The sequence below is a fragment of the Lepidothrix coronata genome, unplaced genomic scaffold (assembly GCF_001604755.1).
Source record: "Lepidothrix coronata isolate B3197 unplaced genomic scaffold, Lepidothrix_coronata-1.0 Scaffold177, whole genome shotgun sequence".
Taxonomy (NCBI): Eukaryota; Metazoa; Chordata; class Aves; order Passeriformes; family Pipridae; genus Lepidothrix; species Lepidothrix coronata.
In genome coordinates this window covers 1839886-1861970 of record NW_016690357.1, presented here as the reverse complement: position 1 = coordinate 1861970, position 22085 = coordinate 1839886, and the positions used below count along the sequence as shown (strand labels likewise).

The 22085-nt window shown below is 35.6% G+C and overlaps 1 protein-coding gene across 1 annotated transcript in view; it reads left to right on the top strand.

Annotated features, from left to right (window-relative positions):
- Positions 1-22085, top strand: part of LOC108504855 (diacylglycerol kinase beta) — a gene marked incomplete at its 5' end in the record, with an annotated part of 206512 nt that overhangs the window by 131012 nt on the left and 53415 nt on the right. The window contains one exon of the mRNA XM_017830341.1: positions 2853-3048. Coding sequence (XP_017685830.1) covers positions 2853-3048 — 196 coding nt within the window. The remainder of the gene's footprint in view (positions 1-2852; positions 3049-22085) is intronic.

Genomic DNA, 22085 nt, shown 5'->3' with positions numbered 1-22085 from the left:
TGTTTTGTTGTTGTAGTATATGAATGTGTTAGGACAAAACAGAGCTACCTGTAGCGCAAACTTCTTGTCTGTATATGAACAAAAGAAAGGCTTCTTTCCTAATTCAGAAAGTTGCTCATCACTCTGGGACTCTGAGGCCTCATCACATAATTGTGTTAGTGTACTACCTGCTGTGCTCAATATTGAGTGAAAATGGAAGCTAGACCCCGCGCCATCCTATTTCACAATTCGTCTTTTATTTAAATAATTCCAGTCAGTTTGGGGGACGCCAGACCTTTATAAATTAACAGCAGGGAAATACCAAAGGTGTCAGATTGCATATTTATCATCTTTCTCGTGTAATACTTAAATATGTATTAAGAAGTGACTGACATAAATTAGGCAGATTTCAGAAGCCACAGGCCGTGGCTTGTAGAGGACCCCCTTCTGCTTGACATTTCATCCTTGTCAAAGATCAAATTATTTTAATTTAGGCTGCAAATTATAAGAAATGAAGACTTCTTTGTGGGAATTCCCTGTGGTAATCTGACTTTTGTTGTTACTGCTGCTTGTCAGTGTGCAAAAGATATAATATGCATGCAAATAAGGTTAAAAAATATGTACTATCTAATTATCCAGCCAGTACATTCCACTTGAAGACAGTGGGAGGCCTGACACACAGTATGTGTTTGATTCATTGAGGCCTGCAGGGTATTTACACAAGATTACTTTTAATTATGAAATTAATATCTGTTTATCTAGAATGTATAGCAGTAAGTGAGCATACACATGAGCAGAATTTTTAGCAAAATAAATCATCTTAGTATTTAATACATATAAAATATAGGGGGCAACCACAAATTTGTTTCCAGAAATCAGTGAAGTCCTATACCTTTTTTCTTGTAAGAAAAGTGTAATTGAAAAGTTACACTTTCACTTACAGTTGTTGCCACAACTGCCAGCTCACTTTCAGATGTCTTTTGACTTTAAAGGCTTCTGTGTATGAATATAATCTATAGGTTTAAAATTTAATTCTTGAAGAGCAAATATTAAATGGGAATCTTAGTGTTGAAATAGTTCTCTGTCCAGATATATGCTCTTAGAAGAATTAAGAAGAAGTGTGTGCATTATAATACAGTTCTGTTTTGTGATCTCAGAAATTTTCAGAGTAAACAAATAATTATTCACAGTTATTTTTGAGTTATACTTTGCTTTTCTTCTTCAAAGCTGCGATAAAGGTTTAGGCAGAGAGGAAGAAGTGCCAGTGACCCACAGAGCAGCAAGCTGCAAGATGTCAGTGGACTATTACTGAAGCATGGTTAATTATTTTTCCAGTTTTCTTCCTGATTATTGCATATTGCAATTACAAAATAATACCCTTAATCAGTTTTCAATGGATCACTAGATCCTTTGCTAGCTTGCAGAAGAACGTTGCAGAAGTAGGATCTAATGTTTTAAAAAATATGCTGCTCTACACTGTGGTGCATGTGACTTGCCAGCATATCTATATACTTCATCTTTGTTGTGAGGAATGAAGCTAATCTAACTCTAGACAAGGTACATGTATATGAATCCTGGGAATTTTGGCTGGTTCAGTGAACTAATCAGTAGAACTGAATGCTTTGCCTTCCACGTGCGGGTTCCACTGTAGTAATGTGAAGTTGGGTCTTTTTTTTATTCTGTGGAGTTTCTTCAGTATTTTTCTACAATTTTTTGTGAGTTAGGAGGGTAGAGTTATGAGTTATGTTGGTAGAGGGACTTAGCTTGAGTAAATTATAGCCAGCGAAGGGAAGGTGTATCCTGTCAAGCTAGGTGCATCTCATCCAATGTGTCTCAGGTGAACTGTATTTGCAAATGTCATAGGCTTCAGCCACTGGAGAAAATGCTGCCGTTTGTCACTCAACAAGTTGAGTGACAAAGTTGGCTGATAAGTTAAGAACCCTGAACTGTTCTCCAGAAGTGCAAAATATGGTCCCTTATAAGATATAATTGGAAGCCAGATTTAGCAAAGAAATGTACCTCTGTCGAATGCCTATAAGTCCAGGTTTGCTGTAGGAAGCAGGAGAAATACATACTGGTAACACAAGATGCCCTACAGTCATTATTTCATCACTGAAGGGACTATCCCACAAAGATTACTTCTGTGTGTCCAGTAGGTCTTGGTAAAATTTTAGGTCACTGATACCTCTTCTTTAGCTCCATAACCTGTGTTTTCCTTTGGCAACGATGTGTATTTAAGAGAACTGGATAGTAGAGGTTCTGGGATAAGAAATGCTTTAGCTGCATCAGCATTTGCTGTACCAATTTCTACTAATCTTACCTCCTAGTAGGAGTTATTAGTCAGGTATAGCCCTATGGTGATATGCTTGTTGTGCCTTTGGATTGAAACTAATACCTGTGTGGTGTTCTGTGTTCTCAGGGCATGTTCCATGAGGCTGTGTAGTCCCTGCCTGCAGGGACTTTTATATTCAGTTTCATGTGGAAGGGACTCAGTTGTTACAGTGACAAGTATCATTGCAGAATCATCAGACAGACAATTTAGCTGGAACAGGCATCAAAACCCCTCCAGTTATTGATATAGAAATTTTGGTAGTAAAATGGTTTTCTGTTAATAGCTGTATCGAAGCTTAAGCAGTCAAAAGCTGACTAGCAATTATGTTTTACCTTCAGAATGAGGATCTGATCTCATACCTCCTTTTCAAATTTAAGTATATATCTTAGGTGTAAATATTGAATAAACTATTAGCAGTGTTAAGAATGATGAATTGCTGAAGAAAAATATCTATCTGATAGGTAGAATATTCAGATTTTTCTTTCTCTCTTATTGTTTTCTCTCTCTTTTTTTTTCCCTTCTTTTTCCCCTTTTTAATCAGTGTGATGGAATTCAGCTGGACTTAATCAATATATCTCTGGAAGGAATTGCCATTCTGAACATCCCAAGCATGCATGGTGGATCGAATCTCTGGGGAGAGACAAAGAAAAGACGTAGCCACCGTCGGACAGAAAAGAAGAGGTCAGATAAAAGAACCACTGTTACAGATGCCAAGGAATTGAAGTTTGCATGCCAAGGTAAGCTTACAGATTGATATAGGCTATCTGGCTCAATACAGTCAACTCAGCTGTATAAATGACCTTGTATTACCTCTTGTCAAGAAAAAGGATAGACAGTTCTTAGATATTTCCTTTCTTGTGCATTTAGCTTTTCTGATGGGAAGCACTGGCGCAAAGGCATAAACAAAGATGTGCTAACAATTACAGTCTATATACTTGCAAACCTGTCTCAGATGTTACCTGTTAAGCAAACTAAACACACCACATGGCACTGTTTGCTACTGTGACATTCAGTCTAGAAGTACCTGGAGATTTTGGAGTTGGAAAATGCTTCCTGAGCATTTATAATGCTTCTTAATGTCAGTGTACATAAAACTTGGGGATAATCATGCCCTGTTTCTAGCAAGCTTTGGATAGAGGCAATGGGAAATTAGAGTAACAAGTACAAGCTGCCTATACATTTTATGTTACTATACTGTGATGCTGTATGCAATCCTTGAATACATAAGCTGAAGTTGGCTTGCACAGGCAAGGCTCATATAATTTCCTGGTGATTACTCTTGATAAAGCCTATAATAAATAGTAATTTCTGTTCTACTTTGAGAGTCTGAATACTATGCATTGTAACACATCGCTGCATATCACAAGTTCTAGTGATTATAAACCATCACTCTCTTTACACCAAAGGGATGAACAGACTAGACTTTGAAAATATTTGGGGTTGTTTGTTTGTTTGTTTGTTTTTTCTCTTTTTATTCTACAGAAAATATTGTGTTATCTTCAGAATATCTTCCTACTTCTCCTCCTTATTCGGACTGAATACAGATCAGGACTGTCTTATACTATTATGATCCTTTTACTAATATTGATATCTTATTTTTACATTTCATCAGCAGTAATTTTTAAGTCACTAGTTATATTCAATAATATGTGTTGTAGTTTTAATTCAGCTAAATTATCTGGATTACAAAAGTTTAGGAATAAAGTATTTTTTTCTGGCTTGGAGGCTGCAATAGGTACTAGGACTCAATTTCTGTAAGTTTGAGCAATTCGGTACGTGTTCTCAGTATTTCAATGTGACTCACCAGTACAGTTTGTCAGCTGAAGTTCTATCAGGTGCTAAGCTTCTCCACTACAATGTCTGTATTATATCCTGATGTTCAAGAGTTGGATACAGGCTGTTGGGTAAAGGGCTCACCAAAATTTTTCCTTTTGTTTTGCTTCTGAACATGGGGAGACAGGACATTTATCTTTTTGATAGTGATGAAGCAGACATTATCACTTCTTTAAATATTGAAGTTATGTATGTCTTTGCATATGTAACAATGATTTCAATCTACTGACTATATTTGGGGTATTAAAAGGGCATTGCTACACTCCATTTTCATTTTCCTGGACAGGATAAAATAAAATTATAGTAAAAATATTAAAGACTGAACAGGAGTTGCTACATTATCTGTTGAAGTGTTCATAAAGCAGACGTTAAGCACCTTAATTTAGAAAAGCTACTCTCATGACTTTGTTTCTAATCATTTTATATGCACTGTGGATGGAAAGTAGCTTCATCCAAAAGGCAATTTTAAAGCAGAGATTAACTTTTCAAGATGATAAACTATAGCACCTCTCTCATCACTGAGTACATTGATAGTATTATTGTTTGCGTCTACAGTAACATTTTAGTGCTGAACAGGAGGATGCTTCTTGGGTTTCAGACATCCATATTTACTGTGTTCCAGTTTGCAACATCGAGCAGTCTTGAGCATGTAAACTGGATTCCTTTTAAATGGAGGTAGGAAGGGGGTGTGTACATACTCTGACTGCAAGTGGGTGTTCAGTCCATGGAATAAGGTTAAAAGAACTCAAAGTAAAAATGAACGTGGTGAGAACATTTGAGAACAAACTGATTTGCTCTATGGATCCACTCCTATTTTATACTGCAAAGAACAGTCACTTAGCTAGCTAAGATAGGTTCTCAGGCTGAGTGTGCTCCTTCATCTCAGAATTCAAGATTATTGATGAATAATGGAATTCAACCAATTTTATGGCTAGACTTCTCAAGTAGTTTTGATAAATCTGAATCTACTCACTGTGGAAATAACTGACTGTTTGTCAGTTTTAAAGTGTTATGAGTTCCTCAGTGGCTGATTGCTTTCTTAGGCACATTGTACTTTTGGCACATTGTACTTTTTAACTGGAAGAAAATATTTTGCATAGTATTAATGCCTGGTGCAGAAATAGGTATTGCTTTATTGAGAACCGTGATAAATACATACCTGCCTGTTAACTTTTGTTTATTTATTAACTTTTTCTGAATAAATATCCATGTAGTTCATGTTATATTCAAATAAAGCATCTAATCACTTGACAACTAAACACTGCACTTTCTAGGAGACAGTAATCAAGCATCATGTTTTCCTATGGATATATATTTATATATATATATATACACATCAGGTTTTGGTGTTGGATTTTGTGGGGAGTTGTTTTTTTTTAAATCTAACCATTTTATATGGGACTTCTTGGTGTCATGCACATTTAGTTTTAGACTTTTTAAATTGCAGTGAAACTGTGGGGTTTCTTTTAACTGTGTATCATTCTGTATTCTTTTTGTCTCTATTTTTATGGTTTTGTAAGTTGTCTATAAATACCTGAATTGAAGCTCCGAGTCCCTAAATGGGGTACTTACATAGACTAGTGGAAGCTGTCTCCTCACTCTGGGTAGTTCGGTACCCCTGAGCATATTGCACTGCTCCTCTCAGAACAGCCCTGGGAGGACTTTGCAAACTTCCAAAAAATCCTCTGTGAGATCCTGCTGCTGTCCTCCCCCTCTTGCACCTAACAAACCATATACATGACAACATGTTCATCACTGCAGGAAAAAGGGTCAAATTTCTGCCAAATCATTTTTCTTTCTTGTGTATCTGCACAATGCAGGGAAGGAATATTCCTCCGAGCCTACTTCCCTGTTTGTTTTTTTTTAGTTTGGTTTTTTTTCCTATTTACTGTTTCTGCCTCCTGATGCAAAAAGGCTTGTATTTTCTTTCCCCTTCCCATTATCCGCCTCTTCACACTCAATAGCCAGACCACAATTTACACTTTAAGTAATCAAATGGACATCTGCTTGGAAAATAATCTGATTATGTGCAAGTAGTCTGAAAAAAACAATATATTGAAATGTAGCAATTTAAAAGGTTCACTATTTAAAAACATTCCCTACTTATCTCATTAGGAGTTTGTGCATGTATGCTAAAGAGTAACATGAGACACTCATGGCATATAGGTGTGTGTGTCTGTGTGTATTGTATTTCTATTTAACTAGTAACTGGCTTTAATATTTTTCTATAAAACATGTATGAAAATATATTTTTCTGATTATCTTATAACTAGTTGGGAAAAAAACCCCACATATTTACCTGTACTGTACTAAATATTATCATAATCTTTGTTAATGGAAAAAAATACCCCGGATTTCAATCAGCTTCTGTGCAGAAGTAGAGAGGGTATTTCATCAGATGTTATTAGGGTAAAAATCAGGTGTTTTTTTTATAAATTAATTTAATTTTAATTTCTAATTTGTCGGTACAATTTCTTTTTTACAAAGTCAGTGCATTTGGAAAAACTATAACTACAGATATATGTGACAATTTGTGAAAGTAGATGACTTAATTAGTATTTTGACTTTATGAATCTGACACTTCTAATGTTTCTATTTGTTGTTTTGTTTAAAATCTTCTAGTATGTACATAGCTATGATATACGTATCCACAACCGATTTACAGGTTTTAGGTGTTACTGTGAACTATCCTTGAATATTATTTGGGTAGGACTTTTGTTTGAATATACACAGATATTGATAAATGCCAAAAATCAGTGCTTTAAAAAGATGAACATACTGCATAGAAACTAAACTATGAGTTGAGAAACATAAATGCAAATAACCGAGCTACTTGTTTGGAAATTGCATCCAAAACGTAAGTTGAATGACAACATGTCTTACATGAAATATATATTCCACTTATGTTAAGTGTTAAACAGTTTTCTTCCTCACAGAGATACTAAATAAATTTTTCAAACCTTTTGTGACAAAAAAGAAATAATATTTTCAAAATCTCTCCATTAAACTTTTTGTTAAATGAAGTTGGGTTCCTTTGGGGTGGCTATTGTACTTTGATTCACTTTCATTGCTGAAGTTCAGTTAGGGCCTTGTCCTGAAGTGGAATCTCTTTTAAAGTCTCTTAAGACTTTATTGCAAACATGTACGTAACTTGTTTTTGCACAAGTAGTTCCACTCACCTCAATGGACTCATTCCTGAAGACAATATCTATGAACTATTAATGGGTGAAACCTTTAGACTATAAATATTTCAGTGCAATACTTTCTTCATATTTATTTTGTACATCACCAAGCACACTGATACTTAACCAAGTACTTACCAGGTTGATCTGTGCATCTGGTTAAAAGCTGCAGTGAGCTGTCACTCCGTGACATGCCCCTAAACTAGTTCAAGACAATGTGCATTCATGTCACAGCACCCAGGCCTAAGGCAAGCTTACTAAAATGATTCAATACCTCTGTGTGGAAATCTCTGTTAATAACTGCATTATGACTTTCTGACTGGAAATGCAGAAGTTTTGGAGGTAGAATAATGTGTATGCAGGCAGTTCACTGCAGTTAAAAGCAGTTAAAAACATGCAGCATGCAGAGACTGTGAAGGCCTTAAAACACTTCAAAATATCTATATATTTTAAAAGAATACAAAATACCTTTCTTAGGTGTCAAATTCCCCTCTAGAGGATGAAGAAGAAGCTTGCCTATAGCAAGGGGATTCCTGACATGTTCTCTAAATGACTTATGACTTGGGCTAGCAGGCTTATTTGATTTATGGAGGTCTTTCATAAACTACACTCTGGCCACGTGACCTTTCCTTGTTGAAAAAATTAGAAACTGTGTTCTATATACAAAGTATATGTATTATATACACTAAATATACTCAGTGTATATTCACTATTGGTAGACATCAGGATATTTTTGACGTGGAACAAGGCATGTATAAAGAACTCTGTATAATAATATTTTTATTAAATGTTATCGATAATGTCATGGCTAGATAAGGTAATAGCCCTTATTTTTTATCTTGTTTAGACAGCTTTCAGCAACATAGACATTAACACATTTCCACAGAGAAAAATAGCTAATTAGATCTATTTCATAGCTAGTCTATGTTAAAGCATTAAATCTGTAACATTAGTCTAAACATTGTAAAACATTTTTCTAAATTTATTCAAACAATACTTTTTTTCCTGTCAAAGTATATGCCATAGCTCTTCTGAACATATTACAGTATAAAATGAAGCTTTAAGGTAAAGGTCACATATTTCTGTGTAGAATTTTTTGTTACGATTATGTGAGTGTGTTGTTTACAGTAAATGAAATCCTTCTGAGGGCTGTTCAGGTTAGGGTGACATTAACTTCAGTGTCTGAAAATCAAGCCCATAGCCAGTAGATAGAGCCACCTCAACAAAAGTGTTTATCCTGTATTCAAATAAGCATCTAAGGAAGAATAAAATGCTCACTGGAGGTGACCCTCTCCAGTTAAGAAGAGGCCGGGGGTAGACACCTCACTTCCTGCTGACTAGATGGTGAGATAAATTTCTCTAAGTTCTGCATATGGTAACAGTTCATCAAGCACTTGAACAGTCCTTGGAGCAGGAATGGGAATTGGGCATCACTCTGCCGGATAAGACTTGAGCTGAACTGTATTCTCTTCTATGGATCTGGTGCCGATGTGTCCCATGTCTCTCATGAGCTCTGTAATCACCAATCTACTGAGCAGAAAGGACTGTGTCAGAAGGTCTGTCTTTCCAGTGTGTACAAGCCCTGCTTGAAGTGTAGTTTCCAAGTGCTGGGGACTAGAGTAGGGGAATACCTGTTTGAGGTATTATAGTATAAGCAGGGTCGGGAAATACGGTAGTATTCAATGGTGTTGTATTTTGCCCTGTGTTTAGTTTGGATTGCATTATTTTGTCACCTTTTAAACATGTGAATGACACACTGAATAGCCTGTTTCCTTTGTGTGCCTTTGTGTTGCAGCCCCCAGCCAGTGTACACTGGCCTCTTCTACCTGCTGGACAGCAGTAAGTGGCCACTGTCTCAAGCAAGAACTTAGCAGGCAGTGGGAGCTGCTGTCTCACTGGGGGCAGCTGAGTGGTGTAAATCATCAATGTGTGGTGTTGATCTCTGACTTTGCTGAGGTTGCAGATTCAACAAGGGCAAGGAAGCCTTGGTGATTTCTCCCAGTAGAAGGACCTGTGTAAGGCAGGATGCAACTGAGAAGCTCCTTCTACTGATATATATTGGTTTCCAGGTTTTTGTTGGTTCTTGTAGAAACTGTGGAACAGAACGCTCCATAATGTGCAATGTGTAACCGCCAATCAGCAGTATCTTATCTCCTTGGAGGCAGTGATTTCGAGGCAGGGAGGTGGTGGGGTGGGGGTGGGAAGGGACAAGAAGGAAAAAAAAAAAGAAGAAACGAAGGAGGTAAGACATAAACATCACAGTTTTCTCACATTAACAAGTTTCTTCATGGTAGAGAGGTAATTTTCCTGACTCAAAACTTGGATTTAGGCTCACTGTCTGATGGAAAAGTTGGTATTCAAATGACTTTGTCCCGTATTAGCTACTGAAGATTGTGTAGCCTTCTTGGCTCCTTATTTTTGATGCATGCTCATATTTACTGGAACGACATATTCAGATATCAAAAAGCACTAAGTGGCACTTTATCCTAACCATTTAGTTAAATTGTGCATTGCGCCATTAGTTTGTAAGATCTGTGTTCAAATTTTACTTTACCAAGCTGGTAAAGATAGTACAGGTTTCATAATAGGAGAATGTGGGCTGGAATGCCATGATTTGATTATGCTATTAAAAAGGCCTTTTCCTGTCTTCTCTTCCACCTCCACCAACCTCCACCTCCCCCATCCCCAGCAGTAAAGCTTTGGGGTGCCTTTATCTTTTTCTCTCTTTAAGAGATGCTGTGTTTAACCCAAGCCTTACTAATACAAGTATTTCCATCAGAGTGTAGGATGGAGTCCATAATTCATAACACAGTTTGAATCTTTTAGAAATCCAAATACAATTCCTTTCAGCTATGAAATACTGAGTTTATTTTTATTAGAAAGCAGTAGAACCTTGAAAAGTGTCTTGATAGTCTGATTTGGTTTTATATTTATAAAGCATGTATATATGTTTCTATGCAATATAGATCATAGTAGAAAAACAATTTCCTTTTATTTACAAGGCCGTTGAGATTGTCATTGTATTATACATTTTGGTGCACAGAATGTTCATTTTCTTTCAAACGTTATTCATCGAAAGAGGATAATTACGGTGTATTTCACAGTCTGCCAGAAGGAAAATGTATCTTTGAAAAGTTTCATTTCCCTTAAGTTGCTCATTTTCTATAGGAAGACAGAGCTATTAAGTAACATACCCATGACAAAGATTGATTAAAATGGCATAAAGGAATATCTTATCTCTAAGTACAGGGATTTACATGTATAACTCCTATGACATTAAATGCAGTAGGTGAAATTAACTCTAGCTATTGTATAAAAAAGAAGACTCAGTAAATTGGTTTGTACAGAGAGGTGAGGGTGGGAGGTATGGCATGTTAAGTAGCAACAAGAAGTAGGAAGTTACTTATTGTTTCAGGGTACACCTACAACGTAGCATCCAAATTATCACACCAAGTTCCAGCATTACTGCAATATTCTGCTTGGGCTCATCTTGACTGCTAAATAGTGGAAACATCACCTTGTGATGTGGCCAAGATTCTCGTATTCAGCCAGCTACTTAGAGCAACTCAGGCTCCTTTGCAGCATTTGAGGTAAATTTAGCCTGGGTCTGACTGACCTGGAAAAGGGATATGGCCTAATGTACACCTTGTACAGGGCCTATGGCACATACCTCAGCACAGGTGTCTGCAGAAGGTTCATATGATCTGTTCCACAGTGCTCCCAGTGCTTAACTTGGCTTTGCTGGGAACCCTTCATGAGTCTTTCACCTCATTATCCCAGGTAAATGAGCACTTACCTGTATGACAGCCATTAGTTCAGATGTAAATGGCAGAGGTTGTCAACGCAATAACTAGATATTTTGATTCTTCGCACACACTAACTGCAGAATTAGTAGCAAATACCATTTTTTGTTGTAGCAAAACTGATCAGCTTACCAAGGTTTTTTTCTTTTTTTTTTATCTTTTTTTTTTGCTCTTTTCCTTTTTCTCTCCCTTTTTTTTAAATTTTTTTTCCCCATTTCTAGTACTGAAGGCAACAGTTCTACTGCTATTTATCTGTGTGAAGACTTCTTTTTCATTTGAAAATGCTGTGAAGCTTTGCAGGATGTGAAACTCTGTAATACCCATATCATTTGTACATGATAGGAGAAGTTAGTTTGCTTTTCCTGAACTGTTTCCTTGAGTCTTTCCTCCACATTGGTCTTGCTCAGACAATACCTTTGCTACCATGTTTCAACTACCATATCCAGCTTAGTGGCACAACAGCAGATATAGCAGATGAGTAGCTGTTATTTAAAATTCACCATACCATTCATCAAATATAGATATTTGTACAAGATTAACACAGGGCATAACTCCTTTTGAGGGCAATTCCACTGTGACCAGATTTATATGAATGAATAATAAAGTACCATAGCTTAGGGCAGAATTTCACATCTTTTATATGTTGAAATGCGACTAGAAAAAATTAACAAGTCTCAGATTAAAATAATAATTAATAATAATAGTAATCTACGTGTGTATTTTTAAAAATATAAGTTTAATTGACATTTTGGGGTTTGTAATCACATGCCTTTTTCTCTACTTCACCAAGGACTCCATAGAAACAAGTGAATAATTTTTTTAAATTTCTCATTGGATATATTTTCTACACTGTATAGTGATTTATGTACACATACATTTAATTTTTTTTCATTCTCATGTTTTTGTAGAGGGTTTTTTTTTTTACTACTGCTGTGTAGTGGCATGAGTAACAATTATTGCAGAAGTGGAACAGAACAGGAAGTAGCCCCATCTTAGTTATAAAATAACCGTATCCTATTATGGTACTTTGATACAGAGTTTTTCTTTAATTAACAGAGTGAAAACATCTGTTACTATCTCAACATAGGTTTTGAGTTTCATATCAGTTTTAAAATTTGTGTGTTTCTCTACTTCTGAAGTTTTTCAGATATAAATTATTTATAAATATTACTTTTCTTCCAAAAGTTTACAAAAAGTCAGCAATTAACCAACTACAACAGGTGTTTCCTTTCTCAGGGAAAGCAATACATATGATTATTGTAATTTAGGTTCCTATGTGAGTTAAGGAATTGGCCTGTCATTAGAAAACATTGCAAGCACTTGGAAAATGTATAAACTGAATTAGAAAGGTTGGGTGAATTTAAGACTGAGACAGGTTTAACCCCTTCAGGCTCTCTTTACAAGTGAATGACTTGATACTTGCATATATGGCTTAGATTTACAGTAACATTTTTTGATTTCAAACATACGTTTTTATATTTTGACCTTTGTACAAAAAGCTGCAATCACCATTTCACAATATTCAATTTGTGTAATGGCAGACAAGTATTCCATAGGAATACTGATAGCATATTACTCAGATTGTTTGCTCATTTAACCCTGCCCCAGGTGCCAGAATCTTTAGATTAAAGACACAGAAATAAAAATAGAATAGCCTAGCAGATCATTTTTAGCTACTGTAACACATAATCGCATTCTCTGATACATTCTAGCTATTACTTGTTAATAGAAAATTTCAAGTTCCTTGAGTGTCTGCAAAAGGTGTCAGATTGACAGCAATTTAATTTTGAGTAACAACAGGAGAGACATCTTCAGCACACAGTAGTATTACTGATAAAAAAATATGTAAAATATTCTAAATACGTAGTGATGTGAAGGACCTGGTAATACCTCAGGTTGTGTGTATATATATTTGCATTACTTACTAGAATTTACAAGAGAAAAATTAGTGTTTGTGTATGAAACAGAGACATGTAGAAAAAAGGAGTGTATAATAAAGCAAAAGAGTCAAATTCAGTTTGTTATATTAGAAAAGCTGATTTTTTTCAGCTAGTGATGGGTTTTTTCCCCTCACTCTGCTAAGACTTGTACTAACCAAAGCGGTCAAATATGTGTATCTATCAATACATACTGGAGTCATGCAAGTATTTTATTAGTGCCTAATTACTCTGCAATGAGAGGGGGATTTGGGTGGGATTTTTATCTTACTTGCTGTTAAAATCAATTTAAAGATTTCCTTTTTTTCCTCTTTCTCCATTTTTTTTCTAGCACCTGTGGACTGCTAGCAAATATGCTATTAGCAGAATACTGTGTAGCAAAAGCATGTATCCAACCAAACCAACAAAAAGCACTGCTTGATAGTAGCATTGTTTCAGTTGAATATTTACAGAAACCAAGTGTAAGTCTGGCAATTTTGTGCACTTGTGCTGACGGTAGTAAAATTAAAGGAGAGGAGGTTTGGTCAAACCATGTCATCTCTGTGACCTGCTCTATTTTTCACCTTCTGCCTTTAAATCGTAGCCTCCCTCCTGACACTCTTAAGCATTGCCAGTAAACCACCAGGTTGTTTATAAGAGCACATTGTAAAGTAGTTTGTGTTGGAAAGTATGAGCTGCCCAACAAATTAATGGCATTGTGAGGTGCTGCCTGCTGGGGTGAAAATAAATTGTAAGAAAATATAGGGAGACAGGTAATGGGCACTAGCTATGCTGCACAACACTTCTCAAACTGCTGCTGAATGTGTTCCAATAGATATGGCAATAGCTGTCAACAAGATTTACAATACTTTCACATTTACACAGTGAGAGTAGAAAGGTTGAAAGAGTTCTATAATTTTATTTAAAGTTTAGCGCCACTATTTCTGGACCTACTATTTCCAGGCAATAGGGTCACAAACACACTGCTTATCTTTCATATGTGTCAGTGGGGGGGTTTATTATCATCATCGGAAGTCCTTGAAATTTGACATAAGGAAAATAGCAGTAAAACAGAGGTATATACTTAATTGTAAAATCCAAGTAGGTACAGATTTTGTATATGTTGTGATTTCTGATAACACTAAATCATGCTGCCTATGTATAGCCCCAGTGGGTGGTTTCTGCAGGCAACACATTTTCTGGCTGTGCTTCTTTCCCTGATATTGAGAAGGCACAGATTAAAGCCACTGTATTTGCTTTGTTGTCTCCTTAGCACTGCATTCCATGCTGTAGAAATCTTCATGAGGCTAATCGAACAATTTTAAAGGTCCACTGTGCAAGGCTCAGGAGTTGTCCCATCATCCTCCTTATCAGTATTCAGACACATATCTTTCCACTTACAATAACCTTCAATAGTTGTTAGCACTGTAGAAATAATAAAATTACAGTCTTGAGCTAAATTTTCTTTTTCTGGTTTGCACATCCTCAATGGAACTTGTAAATACCTTCTATGTGTGCTACTTTATAATGAAAACTCTGGTTGCTAGTTAAGTAACTTCATCTCATCAGAAGGCTTGCTTATGTTTTTCACTGGCTTCGGCTGCCAACCATTAAGAAGCCTTCTTTAAAAAACGGACTAAAGAGCCATGGATTTGCAATAGATTACAGATGATATTTGTGTACTTTTTTTTTTAGTTTCTTGTGGATCTAATATACTATTGAATTCAGAAAAATAAGTTATATCCTTAAAAAAAAAAGAAGTAATTTTAGGATCCAGTAAATAATCTGAGGCTGACCAAACCATTCCTTGTATTGCTTTATATTATATCAACCACATGAACTAATTGGCAGTTAGTGATTATTATTTATTTTTTCTGTGATAACATCCAAAGGTCTCAGACACTAGGAGCTTTATAAACACTGATCAAATGAACATTTCCTGCTTGAAGTATCAGAAACCCAAAGGATAATTTAGTTTGGAAGGAACCTTAACAGGTCATCTAGATCAGCCTTCTCTGCTCAAAGCAGGTCTAATTGGATCAGGTTGCTCAAGGGCTTGTCTATAACTTGCACTCTAAAATGTCTAAAAATTTATGATCTGAAGTTCATTTGCTAAAATCTAAGGGCTTGGTTGTTGAATGCAAGGTTAAGAAGTCCAGTTTCAAACTGCATGTGTGTGGCAGTCAGTATGTAATTTGTTTTATTTTCATCTTTCTTATTCATTTGATCATAACATTAGCTGACCCAATAGTCTTATCCTAGATGCTCCTACTTCTTTCTAAAAAATAAGAGTTCTCTACTCTGGACTTACCTTTTGGAAAAGGTCTCAGAATACCCACCCATGAGCAAAATCAGCACTGTCATGTGAAACCACAGAGGAAGTGTCACCTCTACTGGAAAATAGCGCACTGGAATTGATCCTCTCATTACTTTTCATGATCAATGTTCCCTGCCTTTTCATTTCATCTGAAGTTTGTAAATAACCTCTTTTGGCTGCTTCAGGTGAAGTCCCAGTATGTTCCTCGGTTCCTTGCAGACCTGGTTAGCCCATTGATGGTCAATGTGGAGGCACATACTGAATTTTAAGTTTGTGTTTAAAACCGTTTAGAGCCAATTGAACTTAGGGAGTTCTCAAACCCATAGTATCTAGAAAGCCTCCTTTCCATTTATCTGGACTCTAGATATAGCTGAGAATATAATTTTCCCCTTCTAAAGTATTTAATTTCTGCTTATTGACCTTCTACTTTGTGTTTCTTTTGATTTCCATCCTATTTTATTGTGAGAAAATGGTTTAAAGTTTAAGACCTCGGAATCCCAAAAAGCTTACAGACCTGTAAAAATAATTGTAAAAAGCTTCCTGGAGTGCAAATGGCATCATATTTATATGACCTTCTACAGACAGTAAAAAGTTTCTCATATGTTGCCATTTTCTCTAGGCTGTGTGGAAAAAAATTATTCACAATCCAAGTTTTAACATTTATTCTGATAGAAATTCAAGAGTCACAGAGTGTTCTGAGTTGGAAGGGATCCTCGAGTCCAGCTCTGAAGCAAACAGCCTCTCTGGGGATCAAACCCGTGACCTTGGCATTATTAGCACCGTTCTCTAACCAACTAAGCTAATCTCAGTTATTCTTTGGCACTTTGTGAATGTTTAGAACCATTACCAAAGAACTGATAGAATGGATGATTAAGTCTTTAGAGCATGAAAAAGTTATGTTAGTAAGAAACAATCAGCAATTTTTGTTATAACATCGGAAATAATAATAAGATGTAGACACTTTGAGAATTACTGAGTAAGACGTAATCAGAAGACATTTAAAACATCACAAAAGTAATTGCTGTATAATTAATTGGAGTGATGGAGTTGATTAATCTAACTCTGTCTGAGGCAATTTATTAAACTATGATTTTCTACAGGTAAAAATCTGTATGGTTAGTCCCATATATACTGATAATATTTTTCAGCTATAAAATTGCAAGTCAATTATCAAAGTATATAGAGATAGTTATTTAGGAATCAATTAATGTGGAGATAAATAATGTTTCTTTTTAATATTTTCAGCCTACAGGTCCTTTTTTATAGTAAGACACAAAGACAGTTCAAATGTCCCTGTGATGAGGTCACTCTGTTTGTTTACATATGTGTCCAGGTTTGCAAAACTTTGTCTGATGAGTACCTAAGCTCTAGCTGGGTGTAAGAGAGTTTACTACTAAATTTCTTTGCAGTAACATATTTTAAAGTAAGAGTCAACCCAATATTAACATAAAAAACAAAGGAAAAATTTCTACATTACAGACACCTGCTGGAGGGAGGAAATCATGATATGTACCTGCAATATATATATTTTCAGTTTTTTTGTGCTTATATGATATCAAAAGAATTGTTTGACTATAAGGAATTAGAAGCTCACTTTGATCAAACCTCTATGAAATAATTTCTCCTTCTTGAAGGAAAGAACACTGAACATCAAAATCTAACATTGCTTGCTATGATAATAATTTTAAAACATATGTATTTATAATGATTGAAATTAAGATCATCTGCTAATTACTGTATTGAGTGGTGACCCCTACTAAAGCATTTCATTGTATTGCTACAGTATCGTCTCAGAGTTGGGATTCCTGAATATATGAAAAAGTCAGTTTAATAAAGACAAACAAAAAAGATTGCAGTACAGCATATGAAAATCCCAAATATTTTATCCCAGCTAGAAAAACTGCTGTTATATTTCTTGTATTTTATTCACCTCATAGAGAACGCAGATGAATGACTGATAAGGCTTTCCTACCTGGGCATCTCTCTTTGGCCACACTAAAACTCCTTGGGAAGGAGTCTAAAGCAGCTTTTATTGACCCTCTGAGCTGCTGAGGCTGGTTGCTGAGATCTGTGTAATAAACAAAATATTGCTGGTCTTTCTTTCTGCAGACATGTTCTTAGTACCTCTATTCTGAGTATGAACATTTGACATCATCTACATAACTGTATTGATCCAGTAATATTTTTTTTTATTACTTCCTTCTCACGAGTCCACCTTTATGAAGTACTGTCTGCTTTGCTAAATTATTTTAACATGTTGTGTCTTGTATTCTGTTGAGTTATGAAGTAGTCATATGTCAGAAAATTCATGGCAATTTGTTGGCAGTACCAGAAGAGACACAGATCAGAAGGGCTTTGACCATTTTTATCTAAGTCAGGTTTAATTTTTGTATAGCCAAAGTTTTGTGGGTGAGATGGCAATTGTTTGTTTGAATGATTAGAGGTAACGTAAAAGTTCACTTTTACATTACTTTAACTTGGACAGAGTCAAAGGATGTCACTGGTATAAAACTAGTACTATATTTATGAATTCTTTTTTGTCTTTCTCTAGATCATATTACTGAGTTTGACTCTTATTTTTATTATTGAAAAAATAGAAAAAGAGATATTTTATAAAACTGACAGGGCAAAAAGTCTGCTTAATGGCATATTGTCTGTTTAAAACATCATCCAAAATGCTGTTAGGACTGCCTATACCAAATTGGCAATATGTCTGTTTAGTGCCTTAGAGTTCAGAAATTATTTCTTTACAAGCTAACTAGAATATTTTATAAAATCTATTTTGAATAACTTGAAAAATGTGTGGAATACTATGCCTTGTCAAAATCTGAAAAAAAATCCCTAAATTGTCAGACATTTCTTGAGGGGAATATCAAGGCTTTGGGTGGCTTTGAGAGAGAGAGATAGTTAAAGAAAATTTCTCTTGGCAGTTGGCTTATGGAAAAAGATTTGTTCTACTGGGGAAATGAAAGAAGTGTGTTAAAACAAAAGCTAATAGGAGAGAAGATGGCCTTTTAGCTTTAAAAGTGGAGGAACAACTTGCAAGAACTTGAAAGAGAGAGTGACATTGTGACCAGTGAATTCAAAAAATCACTAGATTCCTTTCATTGTACATGCATTAAATATCTTTTGGTCTAGGCCACATGTTTGATTTTCTTTTTTTTTTTTTTTAAGGGATTTGGGGGTCTTCTTAACATATGTTCCATCATTATAGGAAGCTGACAGACCTATGAAGTTTATGACAAGTCTTGCCAATGTGAGCTGCTAGATAATTGACAAAATGTTGCTAGATAATTGAAAAAGAAAAATCCATTTAACTAACATATATTACTTGTAGAGCATGGTAGATGACACTGTTACATATCTAGCAACAAAAGGTGGCAGAGCATGTGAAGTGGCATAGCTGGGTTATTTTGGCAGGAAAATGAAGTCAGATGAGTGTGTATTTCTGCTCCTTAATAGAAAATGCTTCCTGCTGTATAAGACCCCAAAAAGGCATTACATACCACTAAGATGTTGTTGTGATGGATTTGCACAATGATAGTTCTGCTGCAGGATTTGTGCTCTAAAGTATGTGTGTTTACAGTGGCTCTGTTTCCAGTGTAATCTTGAAAGCTGCCCTAATCTGAAAAGTTAATTAAACCAGTAAACAAAGTAAATCTCTTAATTCAGTGTTATGAAGCATGTGTGTTTGTTGTGCATCAGCTGAAAATTTCCCAAGTATTTAGTAAACACCTGTGCAATCAAAGGATACTTACTAATGAGTATAGTAGCCTGCCCTTATGTGTGTAACAACTTTTAAATGTAAACATTGGTTCCCAGTAGTCTCTACTAATGCAGTCTTCTTAGTAATTTAGATTTTGTGCATTAAACCAACTGCATCCAGAGATCACCCATCTTCATCTGTCAATGGCTACTTTTTCTCTTCTTTGACTTCCCTGACCTCCCACAGCAGCTGTTCGTACAGTGATTATCATCTAGTGGAGCATGCTTCTGTAAAACAAGCTTGCATTTTTAAAATAGGCATGTTAATTTGGTGTATACTTTAAAAGAATAAATTTAAAATTTGGAGAGAAGGTTGAGAAAAAGAAGTTATTTTAAAGCAATTGTTTACTTTATTATGGTATTTACATATCCCTGTTTCACCCACCCATAATAAAATACTTTCTAATTGGCACGAGTTCAGCCCGCTCAGAATTGGTACATAAATACAGAACTGCATAGCTAACAGTTTCATTTAGAGGACCACACACAGTTGTTGCACATGTGAGGGAAGCAAGCTGACAGATGTCCACATCCCCTGGCTCTAAGAATAATAATAACCCTCCAACCTAACAGACTCTAAGCAGGAAAGGCTCTCAGAGCACTGTCACCTTTTCCCCCCACTGAGAACCAAGTACATTCTTGCAACTTTTTACATTATTTTTCCCTAGTCCTTTACGTGATTTTTCCCCCTACCTAGAGGTAGAAGCTACGTATCTGAGTGGCTTATAATAAAAATCCCCTTAGGAGAGGAGATTAATTTGTGTTTCTTTATTATACAAAAATAGTGTCACTTTTCTCTAAAATAATAAAACCTTGAAAGTCATCTCAGTCTTCTGGAGGCAAGAATAAAAAGTGGGTATTCTTCCACACCACAGAGAAGACTGATGTGATGGTTCAGTAGTCATCTGGAATTAGTAGGTAAAGTACTTGTTGTCCCTCCACCCTGCTTCACAGAAGACCTGATTTATTTTGCCCCACATGTAGTCTGCACCAAGATCTCGAGGTCTTTTTGAAAGCTTGGATTTCAGTAAGAAGGTTCTGATTTTTGGTTCTTCTGGTTGCAGAAAATTACCTGACTGAAAAAAGTAGAAGGAAAAAAATAAAGAATTATATTTCTTTTGAGAAAGAAAAAAAATCTCATGACTATGGGATATTACTCCTAAGTTCTAACTGCCTGAAACTAGTGGCACTATTAATTTTTGCCACCCATTATAAGGAAAAATAGCAAAAGCAGAATTTAGGTATTTGTAAGAGAAGCGATACATTATTTACAACTAAAATTTCCTAAACTCAAAAATTAGAAATACTATGGTAATTGAAAGTTAAGAACATCAAAAAAATGTGTGCTTTCACCTGAGGTGTTCATTCAATTTTTCCCTGACATGCTGAGTAGATTTTGAAATCTGCGTCACTGCATGAGATACTCAGAAAGAAATGTTTGTGTAGGAAGAGTCATGGTCTTTTAATTACAGACTCTGTTTACACTAATACCAGAGCCATCAGCAACTGCATCCATGCAATGTCAGCAGTAATTAGCACCGAATATATAGGCCTCTACTCAGGAAGAATTGCTGAATGTATGATTTTACAGCACTGGAAGTGCTCCCACTCTATCCCACACAATAGCATTTTTAATATGAACTACAAGTGTCAAAAAAGGAGTTGCTGTTTAAGTCTAATCTAGATCCTAGCTTACTCTGTGCTAACCTTCCCAAGAAGACAAGACCAGAGTTAGTGGAATACTGAAAGAGACATATGAACAGTATTAATGCAGCAGCAAACCTCATTTGACATGAAAATTTTGGACCCGGCACTTTTGATCAAGGTGCTGACGTAAGAGTGCTTCAGTGGACTCATTTCTGACTTGCAGTGCGGCTTCAGTTACTGTAATGGAGGCTTAAACCCTCTATGTTGAAGAATATTGCAAGTTTAGTATCACAAGTTACTTGGACTAACTTGGCTACACAGATTTATGCCAGACTATTCTTCAAAAGTGGGTGTTTCCCCTTCAGTGCTAAATACATCTCTGCAACATTTGTTTACTTGGTCATTGGTATTCAAATCTGAGTTTCTTCTTAAACCAAAATCCTCCATCTTCTTAGTAGCATGCAGAACATAGTCCCAAAACCACAAGGGGGGTAAATTCATTTTTATTTTATTTTTAAATAATGGAACCTTTAGATGAACCTCCTGCCTTCAGCTGGAGGTTTCTCCTCTTCCCTCAGTAAAGGGGTTTTGGGTGCAGAAGGCTCACTGAAATATGGGTGAAAATTGTAAATAATTTAAAAAAATACCATACATTCTAAAATCTCCTGCTCCTTGCTGAATTTGTTTTGGCATGCAAAGACACTAATGCACCTGTGGAGAGAATGTTCTCTGTAATGGATGACATCTGGTTTGAAGACAAAAGTGGAATGTCAGTAGACATAGTTAAGGGAATGACAGTGATAAGAGCCAATCTTTCTGGTAACTGCAAAGAGGTCTCTGAACAACTGTTTGAAACACACACAGCTTCCTCAGAAAACTCTGCATATATATCGAAAATATCTTCAACTGCTTACAGACATGTTAAAAAAAACAAACCTTTTTTTGTTAGAAAGATCTGCCTTAAGTTTCTAAGATGTTTTAGAAGCAGTCTTGAAACAAACTTTCATTCCCAATAGTGTGTATAAAACCAGCACATCTGTTCATAGAGGCAAAATTCTGCAGTCTGTATCATTTCTCATTTAGACAAAAGTAAGGATAAACTTTTTTGAGATTTTTTGATAATTTTTGAAATTTTTTTTTGTTCTATGTTAAATTTAGCTACAGCAAGTCTAAAGTGTTTCAGCCTTATGTAGCCTTAATTTCTGTTGGATTATTGACTGCATGTATGATTAAACATATGCATAGTCCACTTAAAATTAGCTTGTTGATGAGCTTTGAAAGTCTTGATTAAAATTTGTTTAATAGTTTGAC